General features: G+C 45.5%; 2 protein-coding genes across 2 annotated transcripts; one reads left to right on the plus strand and one right to left on the minus strand.

Moving 5' to 3' along the window:
* Positions 1-869: 869 nt before the first annotated feature.
* CLEC14A (C-type lectin domain containing 14A) lies at positions 870-2,925 on the plus strand. The gene is given in 2 exon segments (XM_021542892.3): positions 870-1,005; positions 1,008-2,925. Coding segments are annotated over 2 exon segments (1,392 nt in total). The 3' UTR covers positions 2,264-2,925.
* A 2,234-nt stretch (positions 2,926-5,159) lies between these two features.
* Positions 5,160-14,787, minus strand: SSTR1 (somatostatin receptor 1). Its single transcript, XM_021542718.3, has one exon. The coding sequence runs from the start codon at positions 14,575-14,577 to the stop codon at positions 13,375-13,377; it is 1,203 nt and encodes a 400-aa protein (XP_021398393.1). The 5' UTR covers positions 14,578-14,787; the 3' UTR covers positions 5,160-13,374.
* Positions 14,788-15,140: the final 353 nt, after the last annotated feature.

The raw sequence follows: 15,140 nt of genomic DNA on the forward strand, positions 1-15,140 counted from the left end.
GCAATTACTGAGAAACCTTGTGTTTTAAAAACTCCAGATCGATTATTTACTTTTTCCTTTTTTCTCCTTCTCCGCCCCACCCCTCCTCATGGTATTCCAATACTAGAAATTTTTATTATGTTTTATTCACAAACTGAGAAACATTGACATGGGTTTTTCCAAAGTAAAACCTGGAAAACAAAAAGCACATATATGCCAGCAGTTTCATGCCACATAAAATACCTGGGAAGAATCTCAGATGCATGCTGTATCTGAATGTCCATGTCAGGCAACAGCACACAGAAATAACAGTAAGGAGTATGAAAATGAGGCAACATGAGGACTATATTCGGAGGAACAGTTGCAGTGAAGATCTGCTGCAGATCAGTGAAGCTCATTCAAGAACAACTACTGAAATCAATGCAGGCACCTGATGCATGCATTTAGGCCAACCTGCTGGATGAAATCAATGTAGGCACCTGATGCGTGCATTTAGGCCAACCTGCTGGAAAACCACGAGCTGAATCAGATTTTGTGACTATTAAATCGCCCCCTGTATCCAGAGCTACAGGGTTGATTGCATAGCCTCACCTAACCAAGAAACCTCCATCCTTCAAGGAAGAGAAAACTGAAGCTGGACCGCTTTTCTCCGGAAAGCGCTGTGCTACAAGCTAGCAGGATGGCCCGGGCATCTCGGGGACGCGGGCCTGAAACAGGGTCCGTGACCTCGGTCCGACAGCTGCGGCTCTGGGCTTCTCCACCGTCCGGCCGCTCCGAGAGCGGAGAAGGCAGCGTGCTACCCTGCGGCTGGACACCGGCCCGCCGGGCTGGGCGAGCGCTTCCTGGCGGCGCCGGGAGCTGCTTGTCCTGTGCCCGCCAACAAACGGAGGATGCCGAGGTCAGCCGCGGCTCCCGACACGTTTCCTCCGGCAAGTCCGGGGGAGGACCGTGGGAGCGGGGCCGCGCTGGACAGAGGGCGCGGGCAGCAGAGTGCGGCCCCAGCCGGGGCCGAACGCCAGCACAGCCGCAGGGCAGCCCGCGCCCCTCAGCCGCCGGCGGCATGCGGCGGGCCGGGCCCTGGTGCCTGCTCCTGGCTGCGGCCTGCGCCCTGGGCCGGACCGCGCCGCCCCCGCGGGCCGCCCTGCGCTGCCCGTCGGCCGGCGCCTGCTTCAGCGCCCATCTCGCCAGCGTCTCGTACGCCGAGGCCCGCGGCGCCTGCGGCCAGCGGCGGGGCAGCCTCGCCTGGGTCAGCAGCGAGCCGGAGCTGCAGCTGCTGCTGGAGCTGCTGGCAGAGGCGGCGGTGCCCGCGCCCGCGCTGTTCTGGGTCGGGCTGAAGAGGAACGCCTCCACCTGCACCCACAGCGAGCACCCGCTTCGCGGCTTCTCCTGGGAGGGCGTCGGGGCTGGGACGGCCCCGCAGGAGGTGCCGGCGGCGCTCGGCCGGTGGCTGCAGGAGCCCCTGCGCTCCTGCCTCACCGCCCGCTGCGCTGCGCTGCACCTGGCGGCTGACCCTGGCGACGGCCCCAGGTGGGGCTGGACGGAGCGGCTCTGCCAGCGGAAAAGCCCGGGCTACCTCTGCAAGTACCAGTACGAGGGTGCCTGCCCCGACCTCAGTCCCGCCGGCGCCCTCGGTCTCGACTACCGGCTCCCCTTCGAGGAGCGCAGCGGCGGCCCCGGCTTCAGCCCCCCGGGCACCGTGCTGACGGTGGCGTGTCCCGGCGGGGAGGTGCGGCTCAGCTGCCAGCCCGAGCCGGGCGGCTTCGCCTGGAAGACGGCAGAGAAGCCCCTCTGCCCCTGCCCCTTCGGCCGCAGGAGCCCCGACAGCGGGCGGTGCGCCGAGGCCGCCGGGTGTCGCGATGCCGCCGGCGGCTTCGCCTGTGCCCGCGTCCCGGGCGATCCGCACGGAACTGCCAGCCCGGGCACGGGGCCGGCCCCCACCGCTGCAGGCGGCCCCGCCGAACCGACGGGTGCCAGGGCGGAGGGGCGGCGTCCTTCCATCCCGGCACCCGGCGGTTCCACGGAGCCGCCCGCCACCGCCACGGCCGCCGGCGGCGGAGAGAAGACGGCTACTCCGTCGCCCTCCTCCTCTTCTTCCAACTACGTTTTCATCCTGGTGACGATCGCAGTGGTGGTGCTGGTCATCCTGGTCATGACCGTGCTGGGGGTATTCAAAATCTGCTTTAACGAGAAGTCCGAGGGCCGCAGGGACAAGGAGCCGCCGGAGGCCGGCAGCAAGGCGGAGGCAGGCTCCGCGGAGCCCAGCGGAGCAGCGGGGGGTGAATAGCCCCGGACCGGCGAGGCCGCGTCCCTCGGGGCTGCCCTGAGCCGCAGCTGCCACCCGGGCCAGCGCTCGGCTCCCCGCGTCCCTCCTGCCCCCAGCCCTGCAGCCGCAGGGAGCCGAGGGAGAGGCGCCGCGGGACCTGGCTGGGCAGGGCTTGGATGGACATTATCAGTCGCAGGAGCGCGTAGCGACGTTCTTTCGAGGGGATTGAAGTCTTTGGACGGTCAGGGTTTTTTGTCAGTCTGAAAAACAGTTATTTCGGTGCTGATTTCACTACAATATAAATAGAACATCCTGGCCAACAGAGCGATTGCAGCTGCAACCATTGTGCATTTTTATCCTCTCAGAAGCTGTTCGTCGGGTGCCTTACTTGGAGCAAGCATAAAGTGGGCCACTTTGAGCACTTGCATCTCGTAATTTAGAAGTCACTCCTTGCCCGAGTGGTACTTGGAGGATCTAATTTTCAATCTAACTGCGGGAACTTTTGGAGAGGTGAACTGCCATAATTTTAGGTGAAACTGCAACCCATATGCTTTCATACTGACATTCTTTAAAAATTAAAGAGCATTTCTATACTTAGAAAGTCATTAAATTGCTGAGAAAGTGAGAGGTTAATGGGGACTCAGTTTCAGCAGATGAAAAGAATAAAGGATGATGTAAATCACTGCCCTGTTTGTTACTTCATACTAATTTTTATTGTAGCAGAGAATAAATTTTTCAGTTAGCTTTTCTCCTAAGGTAGGTTGTTACAAAATTTGCTTTCTGTATGCAATATGTGACTCCCTTACAATCAGACAAGGTGCTGACACACCACAGTGCGAGAGGAATTAACGTGAGTCCAAATACATCATGCAAATCTCATTCTCTTTAGTCAGATATATTGTTTTCCATGGAGTCCCTTGAGAGTAAGGAAAGATTCACTATTTGTGCCCTTTACTAAATGAGGTAAATACTTCCTCTGTGATTTCCCTTGGGAATTCCTGTAGAGCAGCTTTCAACCTGGCTGCAGAACTTGCTTTCTGTGCAGTTCAGAGTGCTGGTGCTCACTTATTATGGTGTTGGTTTTCAATTGTAATTGTAATATTAAATATTGATTCAAGGTTTTCTGAGTGCAGTTACACAAATCTAAGTGGTCTCATCCAAGACTTTTAGAGTGCAGGGAGAATAGGGAAATATTTTCTTCCCTTAAGAGAACTTTAATTTCTGAAATGTCTCTTTAAATACACTTCCTTGTTTGTTTTCCTCTCTTGAGAGCTGACATTACTACTATAATTTTGATACTTCCATGTTGAGTTTAAAGAAATCAGTTTAAAAAATAATGCGTGCTATTATTACCTATTTTTCTTGCAAGAAAATACTTGTTGATAAATATGGTGTAAACATCTGCTAAGGATAAATAATTACATAATAGAAGTTTTTTATTTTTCCCTTTCTCTCCCTTTAATGATGATAGGCAGTTGCTATCTGGGAAACAGTCTTTTGCTTTTGGTAAAGAGGTCACTGATATTTGTGAGCCATCAGACTGACTGCAGCCATAAATTCCCTTGTATCATGACAGGAGTTAAATCCATCTAGGTGAGAATGCTACTCATTACAAGGTGACCCATAATCTGCTTACTTTTTTATTCTGTTCATCTGACATTTGTATTTCAGAAGGCAGGCATTTTTCAGCTCGGGAAGGAGGCTTGAGTCTGCATTCAGATGTGCACAGATTTGGAAAATGAGTTAGCCATTAATGCCTTATTTCTTAATAACACTCCTGTTGTTGTCAGTGTAAATAATTTATTTCATGGGATGGTATATGTTGAGCTCTCTTCTTCTATTTGGGCTGTATAAGCAAATAGTAACTAAGATGAAGGAGAGCCTCTCCTATTTTTTTTTTTTTTAGTATGTTTTAGTCTTTCATATCAGATAGCTGAACATTTCTGGGACTGTCCAGGTGTGTTTTCCTAAGCTCTAGAAACTCTATCATTCTCTGTTTCTGGAGTCTTACCAAGCACACAATTAAGTGCTGAGTTAAGCACCCGACTACTTATGTTGGCATCTCTCAGTATGTGACTCAGACTATTTAGTTAAAATATGCAAGTTCATACCCTTGCAAGCGGTTCACCTGAATCATAATTCCCATTTCACTCTTCCTGTGAAATCATGTTTTGATTTGAAAGTTCTTTTTCTCACACAATTCAGGATCATTAGACATTTGTCTAGAGGACTACACAAGGGTTCTACTATGTTCCCCTGGCTAATAATTTGACTTATGTGAAACCAGACTATTTGGCATCTAAGGATGGGATCCATCTTACCATGTGTAGATATCTCCAATAATTCATCTAGACTTTTTTACTCACCTAGACACCTGTACTGCCTATAGAGAGAAATATGTGCTTGCACTTAATCTCCTTTTAGACTAGGTGCTGATAACAGGACTGATGAATCACATCCTGAAAGTGCCCTTTCTCTGCATTGACTGTAAAGAAGGCATATGGAGGCTACTTATATTTAAATGCCTGTAAAGCACACATTTAAAATTAAATCAGAAAAATCAGCTTACTTAAGTCTCCAGCTGTGCAAGTCACTTTTCTAAAAGGAAGCTCATGGTGCTTTCTGTCTCTTCAAGACATGGCTTAATGGTCATAATTTTATTATTGTTTTTATTGCTTTTACATGTTGGAGATTCTTGTTTAGTATGTCTGGGGTTTTTTACCTTATTTTTGCAGTTAGTGAATACAAATGAAATAGCATTTGGATTTGTTTGGAACCTGAGCAAGTTTGGAATGCATGAATTTCTCTTTCTCTAATGGTTCAGACCAAAAAGAAGATGGTCTGGGAGAAAGGATCATTTTTGCTTTCAACTCTTGATCAAATTGCGTCTTTAGTGAGTAAGAAACCGACACATACCTGTCATTCAACCATTGGTTTATATCACAACCATGATTCACTGGTCTGCAAGGCAAACTCAGAGCATGTGGTAAGCAGGGTTTGCTCTTTACATCCATAGAAGGAGAATAAGTAAAGTCATACATAATGAGTACAGATAATCATAACAAGTACTGAGATAATAAAAGTGTCTGGTTATGAAAATGGATGCCATTGTTATAAAAATTATTATGTAACACCACATAAGAAAACACAGTCAAGTATTTTTCCAAAACATGGCAAGGATAGAGACAAATCTTTTCTCTCACATTGTGTGCATGTCCGTTGAATAAACATTATATGAGCATATTATATTCCAGCTGTTTTTCCAGCATAGGAAAAAATATTATTTCATCCCATATTAAAGCCATATAAATCACATATGAACTTTGTATCTGTGAGTTTTACATTGCTTACATTTGTAATGAAATGGTGATAGCAAGAAACTGTTAGTCTACACTTGAAAATGGTGATTCCTGAAAAGAATAGGAATGTCCATCACAGTTCTCTTTTCTATCACAGTTATCAAAAAACTGTCCCATGTTTCCAATTTTATATTTCCTTAATTCATACAAAGATATTTTGACCGGTAGGCTGTCTTCAGGACATAGGCATATCATTTGTCAGCTGCACATTCTATTTATGAACAAGTGATGAATTTTTAATGGTTAGTTTAATAAAATAGCCAGAAATAAAATTTTAATTACCACAGTTTTTTAAAAATAATGATTTATGTTACTGAGGGCTTAATTAGGTGTTCTGTGGGATTGAAACAAAAACTGTAAGTGGACATGGGAAAAATTCTAGTACTTCTGACAACATTTCTCCTTGTATAAGTGTATCATATAGCTTAAAGAATATTAAAAAATGTAATGGATTCTGTGCTTCCCCTAGAAACTTCCTATCAGTTAATTTTTTTCATGTTTTAAATCCCAGTTATCTTTCTTCATTATTACATAGAGGCCAATCACTGGTAGATGCAATGTAGTTCCTTCTAGAATTACTATTTTTTATTTTTTCAGTATGTGGACACTTACCGAGGCTGTAGTGTGGCAATTCATACATTTCACTAAAGATATATAATTGACTCAAAAGGCAAACACAGAGGGCAGCAGCAGCAGTAACTACATTCCCAGGGCTTCAAAACATTAAACTTAATATATTTTATTCTTCCCCCAGTATGCAGCCTTGTCTTTCTCTTCTGGGCTTGTAGTCTGGGACTGGAAGACTTGAAAGTAGATGTGTAAAGGGAATCATCTGTTAGCATGCAAATATTTTCCCTTTTCTGTATTTCTAGCTAGAATCACAGAATCATAGAATGGTTTGGGATGGAAGGGACCTTAAAGATCATCTTGTTCCACACCCCTGCTGTGTGCAGGGACACCTTCCCCTAGACCAGGTTGCTGAGAGCCCCATCCAGTCTGGCCTTGAACACTTCAAGGGATGAGGCATTCACAACTTTGCTGAGCAAACTGGTCCAGTGTCTAACCACTCTCACAGCAAAGAATTTCTTCCTCATACCTAATCCATGCCTATCCTCTTTGTTTGAAGCCACTCCCCTTTGGCCTGTCACCACAAGCCCTAGGAAGATGTTCTTCTTCAACTTTCTTGTACGTACTGGAAGGTTGTTTGTAGGTACTGGAAGCCTTCTATCTTCCAGGCTGAACAACCTCAACTCTTTCAGCCTGTCTTTGTAGATGTGTTCTAACCCTCTGATCATCTGGGTGGCCTCTTCTGGGCTCCAGCATGTCCACATCCTTCTTATGTTGGGAGCTGCAGAGGACAGCACAGCACTCCAGGTGGAGTGGAAGTGGCAGTGGAACTTGAGAATGCAGAGGTATGGTGGTGGTCCTGCATTTGTCGTGTCCTTCCCCTCCTTCCACCTGCCAGTCCTTTTGTATTCTGAGTCAGAAAAATGGGAAAACAACCATTCTTTTGTATTTTATGGGTAATATAAGAGAAAGAAAACTGCAGGTTCACAGAGAGGATGAGCTGAGGAGGGAAAAATGAGAAAGACAGGCAAGCGTCCATCTCTACCAGGATGTATCTGTCCTAACCATTTTCTTGCTGCATATGTTACTCAAAATGTGGTGGTTTGCAAACAAATAAATATTTTCAGTCATTAAGCCAGGAACAGCACATGGGCTATAACCTGTCAGAAAAGCATGGTTTTGTATTTGGAATGTAACCAGCAGGCCTTGTGTTTTTGGCTGATAAGAATGATTTACACTGCTCTCTGAAACATAGCATAAGATCAAAAGTACAGATAGCTTGAGTGAGATTATAAGTGATCAAAGTCTGTAATGTCTGTGCAGAGGAATGTGTTACATTACTTTCATTCTTACAAGTATATCTTTCTCTAAGGGAAAGGATTTTTCCCAGTCATTGTACTGAAGATTCTGCTCAAGTAAGAAGTTCTGTAAATTTTACTTTATGACAGTGAAAGAACAGTGAAAATTCCTCTGTATTCAATTTCTGTCTTGCCAATATGAGTTTCTTCTTAGTTTGTGTTAAGTAAAAACTTATTAGATCTTTTTCTCTATTCTAATGATAAAGAAAAAAAAAAAATCTGTGAAATTCAAAGCATCTGAAAAATCCAAAATAAATAAGCATTCAGAAAAATCCATTATCTATCTGTTTCTGTCTTGTTTTCCTGAGTTTCTGGTAATTCCATAAAGTATCTAAATTGTCATTTAGTTCTTAGAAAAAATGCCTAGCTACTTTCTAAACTTCAAAAATAACAACCAGCTTGGAAAACAGCAGCTGACATAAAAAGCACCACTTAATATTTTTTGCTGGGTTGGGAGTTTATGTATTTCCTGTACTCTAAACAGTGAAAGTTAATTATGTGAAAGAGCCAAATTCCTGCTTTGCAATGCCTGTACTGGACTCTACTTCTTTTCCTCTGTTCTTAACAAAATGGCCTCTCCTGCCATCACATACTTGATTTTTCTCCATATCACATTTCTTCTCTCTCAGTCTGCTCAATATCAAGTATCCACCAGTCTGGCCTTCTTTTATATCCATTCTCCTGCAAATATCCAGCTTTGCCATGTTTTGGACCACTCCAGTTGACCAGCAATCCCTTGGGCTTTCCATTGTGAATCTGAGCACAGGCAAGTTCTGTGTGCCTGAGTGGAGCTTGTGCCATACTCGGCCCGTGGCAGCAGCACTGGTGCCACCTGGCATTGCTCACTTTCTGAAGTGCAGCGCAGTCCAGCACCCTCCTGAACCTCCCCCTGGGCTGGTAGGGCCCACACGTGCACTGACAACAGCACCATCACCAACAAGGTAAGTGGAGACCATACAATCCTGTTCCAGGTCATAAATGCAACACAATTCAAACCCCAAGTTAAAAATCTGTTAATTGTTAGCTGTCCTACAACTTCCCTATGCTGTGAATTTGGGCACTTTTATTTGAGCCTTTCTAATTAGGAAGCTCAAGAACCCTTAGGCATATTACACAGTGTAAGAACCTGTATAGAAAAGGCATTTGGTGGGGGAGGGGTTGGAATGGAGGATAGAAGGAATTTTCTGTATATTTATATAGTTTCCAAGGTGACTCTATCCATCATAGACATGATAATCATGTAATGACAAATGTATTCCATTCAGACTGGATACAAAAACCTATATACCTCGGGCAGGATACAACACCTTGCTATCTCTGCTTCATAGCTGCTTATTGCTCTGCCAAATCCAGATTTTAGGCTTTTGGAGAAACAAAGTTGGAAGGGAGTGGGCATACTTAGCTTTTATTGAAAAGCATCTGTCTTGTCAAAATTTTGCTTGGTTTGTAGCCATGTAATGATATACTTTGAAATACTCTCAGGTTCATCTATTTTTCTTGGCCATTTCTCTCCACAAAATGTAATATCTAAAAGCATTTTTCTGAAAGAGAAATCTAATTAGTAAACCATCCTTTCTTCCTGTGGCTTAGCCTGAAGTTATCAGCCAAATAAGGCTCTATTGAAGAGGATTTAAGTGCTAAATACACAATTCAGTAGAAATATTTTATTCTCTAGAAGAGATTCATAATTCACATTTTTGTCTGTAGAGCCCTGGTGTCAAGTAAGGTTCCTAGGGACTAAAATTACAGAATTTAGAACACTGGATTGATATTTTTTTCTTGGCTAATTTATTTTTTTTTTTTATTTTTATTTTTCTTTAATCTTTTTTTAATCAGGATTATAAGACAATAAATTGTCACTATTCTAGAAATACAGCAAAGTCAAACCTTATATAACATGAATGTATGACATCACTGGGTTATTTTATTTCAGTAAGACTTAGTTTCATATTTAGAATTAGTATTCTGATTTTGGTAACAGGTTAAAATACAGCAAATAGTCAGTGTTAATAGAGATGCCATAAACATTAGAAATGCAGATTTTTAGATTTCCAGAAACAATCAGAAAGCCTGTTTTAAAACTCTGATTAACTGGAAAGCTGGCATTTTAGAAATTCTTACATTACATTCAGAAAACTGATTCTCATTCTCTGTGAAAATATCAAATGGGTTCTTTAAGAGTCGAATGCAAAGAAACCATCCTCTGTCTAATGTTCTCTGCTGTAGGGACCATCGAAAGAGGCATGCATAGCTGCATGCAACCCTCACCTTTGTCATCCACTGTCCAGATGTAAAGTGCCTCTGTGACCAGTTTTCCTCAAGTCCACTCACTGCAGGTAGCAGCCAGCCTCAGGATTCTGAGACGTGTTGCCTTTGCTACTGCCCTGGAAGCCTGGTGAGAAAGGAAAGTGATTTCCTGTGCACCTTTCTTTGAGTGGCAAAATGCTGCAGCTGATGTGTGCTGCCCAGCTGATGTGAGTTCCACGTGAGGACTGTTCTCTGGAATACATGCCACAGGAAACAGTCCAGTCCATTGACTGGATACTGCTTGGTGCTGTCCCACTGCTGGGTATAGGTCTCAGGCTAAACAAAGTGCAAAGATTGCCTGCATTTCAGGGGCCACAATGTCAATTTCCATGACAAAGTGAACGCAGTATTTTTAGAATATAAACCAAAACTCATGGGGAAATAGCAAAAATATTTCTGCTGGTTACAAATTACAATTCACCCACTTGTAGCTGTATAAAAAGGTCAAAAAATCACCAAGAAATAAACCACTGTCCTATTTTTTCCAATAAATTAAGCATTAGTTAAAATAATTTCCATATGAAATCTGAATACTTTTTGGAAAGGATTAAAAAGAGTTCTGTTTATTTTCTGGTACATATGATTTCATGAGAACAACTTTTTGTCTTTCCAGTGGTTATGTTCTACTATTTAGAATAGTAACACAGAATGAACTAACTAACTTCCTTTCTAGATAAATTGAATGATTTACTGCTGTGTTGAGAGGTTGATCACCTCTCCCAGAGTGAAAAATAGCAGGAGCGACTGTTAGTTTGGGATAAACAGATTTTGTTTCCAGCTGAAACCACACAGAGCCAGGAATCATAGGGGCAGTACTGGCTGGGAGTGAATCAGCCCATCCAGCTGAAGGCAAGCCTGCCATCTACCGAAGGCCCAGCCCAAGCTCTGCCATGTGCCTGGGGGAACTGAAACTAAAGTGCATATGCTGGTAGGAGTGCAGGCAATGAGAAAAAAAAAAAAAAATGAAAGAACAAAACCCAATTCAACTTTTAATCAAAGCTGAGTATGCAGTATGAATCTCTATGCTTTTTCACTCTTGCTTCATCGTGTCTGATATTAAACAAATTCAACAGTAAAAAGTAGACTGACTCTCTGTGTAATCTGACCATACATAAGTATGCCTGGGTGAAAAGGACCACATAATATTATGAGATTTATGCCATCTTGAAGATATTGTGAGTGAGAAGTCAAGTGAAGCCCTGGAAATAGCATCATGGATATTATGGCGCATTTTACTGTTTTGACAGACATTTGATTTCTGTGAAAATTTAATTGAGCTTATAAAGCAATTTCATCCTCATTTTCCCATATGTACATGTAAAATATTACAAAATTTAATATTTGAAAATTTTCTTAAAATCATGCCCATTAGGAAGTAAAAGAAAAGAAACTGTACAATTGTTAAAGCTTTTAATGAAATATTTTAATAAGGATGTAACAGTTTCCACATTAGCAATTTTTAGACTTAAAAGAGCTGACTCACAGTCCATTGAAGTGAGTTAAGATTTTTTTCTCTCATTTTGATGGACTTTGAATCAGACAACTTTGAAATACTAAATTTATACATTCATTTAACAGTACCTAAGTTTTGGTGAAAGAAATGTACATCCTGCTTTTTGCTGCCAAGAAAAGTTAAAGGGTATAATTTAACAAAAACCTGTAGTAAATCCACCACTACAAATACTAGATACCTTAACTGTCAGCCTTACACTTTACACTGTACTTAAGCACTGCAGCTACGAGTACAATGCTATGGGTATGCTGCTACTAGAGATTTTTCCAGTCTCTTGCTTCATATTGCCATTAGTTATAATTGATACAACCACAGTATTGTGCTAGAGAATTGATTTGTCACAGCTACTGGGACACTTGCCACTGTGTGACACTGTTAGCATAGGTGATAGAAAGCAAAAAACATTGCTAATTTCAACACAGTCTGTACCGATGCTTCTGTGTGGGGTAAAACGGAGTAGGGAGAGGAGGTTTCATTTAATTGGCTGTCATTTATCAAAGAAAGCTTCATCTGTCTATATGAAATTTGTTTTGTCATAAGAGGAGAAGAGAGAAAATTCAAGAGAGAATTTCTGTAGGGGAGACAATGTAAATGAAAGAGTTAGAAAAAATGACAATGTTTTTATCTGGAAAGAATCCTTCTTGAGCATCACCCATTTTAAATGCAACCTTGCAAGTAGCCACCACAGCCATAAGTACACAGTAAAAATTGCTTCAGAAAAACACGTTCACAACACAGTGACAAGGATCAAATAAAAATCTAACAAGAAGACATCTGGCACACATTGAAAACAAGAATTCTCAGAGATGAAACATTAAGAAGCTCTGGGTCAGCATATTATATTGGCAACATATGAAACCCATTTTGTTGGGATTTTTTAGTGCAACAGAAGAAACTGGAGCTAGGGTAATAGCTATTACTGAACAGCTACTTTTTCTGTCAAGTATTCGTTTCAGAGACTGGTGGAGATTTTTAAATGACTCCCCCTTTTTCCATATAGACTAAAGTGGCTTTACCATCATCCAAGTCATTCAAAAACTGTCTCAGCTCCCTTCATTTCTGTTTCACAGCTGATGGAGCAGACTCGAGAGCAGATTCACAGTCTAGTGCTCCCTTTAAACTTTATTATCAGCACACTTTATTGTGTGTGTGGACAGATTCAAGCATTTCCCAACTCAGCAGTCCCCCCAGCTGCCATCTCAGTGAGTCCCAGCTCTCTGCTCCTTATGTGTCACGGGACTGCTTATCTCCTGTCATGAGCAACCTGCCGCACAGCTCCAAACCACAGCAATAATCACATTTTTTTCCTAAGATCTTTTCTGATCTGCTTCTGCCAAGTAGCACAGAGAGTCAAAGTCCCAGTGAGATGGAAGCTGTCTGCAAAGCAAAAAAATATCTTTCTCGAGGACTTTTTGCTCCCTGCTTTCTATTTTATTCTGGGGGGAGGGAATGGTAGGCACAGAGAGAGGCTACTCATTCCTTCCTGCGGGAGGGCAAGGTATGTGTTGGGGGGAATTTTTCCAGCATTTCTAATCTCTGAAGGGGGTGTGTGTACTGACAGATGTTGTATGGGGTCATTTTCAGCTGTGGGGAGTCTGAGCCTGAATGCTGGGGCTCGACTGAGGCAGGCTCGACTCAGTGGCCTGGGGTGTTCCACCAGCCAAGGGGAAGGGCAAACTGTACAAAAGACGGACAGAGAGTCTCTGCAGGACCTTTACAGCCACTTGTCAGACACAGAGAGTGGCAGAGCCAGGCTACCAGACCCTAAGCTAACCCATGAGATCCACAACTCATTAAGTGGATGTCAAAGCATCAGATAATACACCTATTCTCAAGGGGGGCAACCAGGGTGCAGGGGGGCAGCAAATCAAGGATACAGGGTTTTCTTTGCTCTTTCTTGTGCCAAACACTGGTGGCAGTGGGCAGGACCAAAATCCCCTCCCTCCCAGCCTCCCCATGCCACAGCCCTGGCTTCGCTCACCCTCCAGCTGGGGGGCAGTAAGGGAGCTGGAGGACAGGAATGCTTCCTCAGAGGGTGGTAATCCTGGAGGTGCAAGTGCCATTCCTGTACACGCTCCCTGACTCCAGGTTGTCTGGGGGAAAGTCCTCCACGCTGTATGCTCTGCTCTTGAGGGCAGTGGCATAGTAGTCGATGGGTTCCTCTGCAGCATTGTCCATCCAGCTGAGGCAGAGCAGCCGCTGGAAGGACCGCTTGAAATTGTCTGAGAGAAAACCATAGAGGATAGGGTTGGCACAGCTGTTGGCATAGCCCAAGATGACAGAGAGCTGACTGATGGTGGCATCATCCTGCTCTACAAAGACATTGACCAGCTGCACAATGTAGAAGGGCATCCAGCAGATGACAAAGACCATCACCACCATCATGACCATGAGGGTGATCTTGCGCTCTGAGCGTTTGCGCTGCTGCCAGCCAGCCTTCAGGGCCACCATGCGCATCTTAGCAATGATGAGGATGTAGCAGAGGCAGATGGCCACCACAGGCAGCAAGAAGCCCATCAGAAAGGTGTAGACCACAAAGACCACCAGCCATCTCTGGGTGGGCTCTGGCATGAGCATGTTACAAGCCACTGTTCCATCACTGTTGGCTGCTGTGTTGGAGAAGATGATGATGGGCAGGATGATGAGGATGGAGAGCACCCAGACACCCAGATTGACCATCTTAGCCACAGTGGGCCGGCGGTACCTGGCCGCCTTGATTGGGTGCACCACAGCGATGTAGCGGTCCACGCTGAGCACAGTCAGGCAGTAGATGCTGGTGAACATGTTGATGGCATCCACACTGAGCACCAGGCGGCAGAGCAGGGAGCCAAAGGGCCAATGGTGCAGCAGGGTGGAGGTAACCAGAAAGGGGACGCTAAGCATCAGCAGCTCATCCGCGATGGCCAAGTTGAGGATGTAGATGTTGGTGGCTGTCTTCATCTTGGCATAACGTAGGATCACGTAGATGACCATGGAGTTCCCGCACAGCCCCACCAGGCACACCACGGAGTAGATGAATGAGATGAGGATGGCGCTGCCCTGAGACTCACTCAGGGTGCTGTTCGGAGCGCCAGAGGAATTCCTGCCGCCCGAGTCCATGCCCTCTGCCGCCGCCTCCTCCGAGGCGCCACCCGCTCCGCCGCCACCACTGTCGCTGCCGCCGCTGTCGCTGCCGCCGCTGTCGCTGCCTGCACCGCCCGGAAGCCTGGGGCAGGTGCCATTGGGGAGCATCCTCTGCCCGGACCCCCCCGCCCCCGCTCAGAGCAGCAGGCGTCCGCCGCCGGCTGCGCTGGGCATCATCCCGCCAGGGATGCCGGCGCGGCGGCCGCGGGACGCGGGCATCGGGAGAGAGGCGGCTGCCAGCGCCGTCGCTCCGAGCGGCGGCAATTGCTGCTCCCCGGCTGGTGAATGATTAACAGCAGCGGCGCGTCACCAGCTAAGGAAAGAAGGAGGGAAAGAAAAAGAAATGCAGGAGGAGACGTAAGTGGGTGTCCCTTCCCACCCCCCACTCCCCTTGCCCGCCTCCCATCCCGCCCTCCGGCTGTTCGCAAATCCAGCAGCTCCAGAGCAGCCTGTTCCCTGTTCCCGCTGCCCCACTCTACTCAGTGCCCTCCTATCCCGCACTTCTCTCCCCACCCAGTGTTGTTTCCCCCACCTCCCACTGATCCCCTCCCCGTCCACCATCCTCTCCTCTCCCTCCATTGTCCGCAGTTCTCCATCCATGGCACCTAGGTCCAGACCAGGGGACCCCTGGCAAAAGGACTGTCCTTTGTCCTTTAAGAAAAAAGCCTGGG

Source organism: Lonchura striata, chromosome 6 (assembly GCF_046129695.1).
Source record: "Lonchura striata isolate bLonStr1 chromosome 6, bLonStr1.mat, whole genome shotgun sequence".
Lineage (NCBI taxonomy): Eukaryota > Metazoa > Chordata > Aves > Passeriformes > Estrildidae > Lonchura > Lonchura striata.

Bases quoted from the DNA above. Each gene is read 5' to 3' on its own strand.
- SSTR1 (XM_021542718.3), bottom strand. From the start codon at position 14,577: ATGCTCCCCAATGGCACCTGCCCCAGGCTTCCGGGCGGTGCAGGCAGC.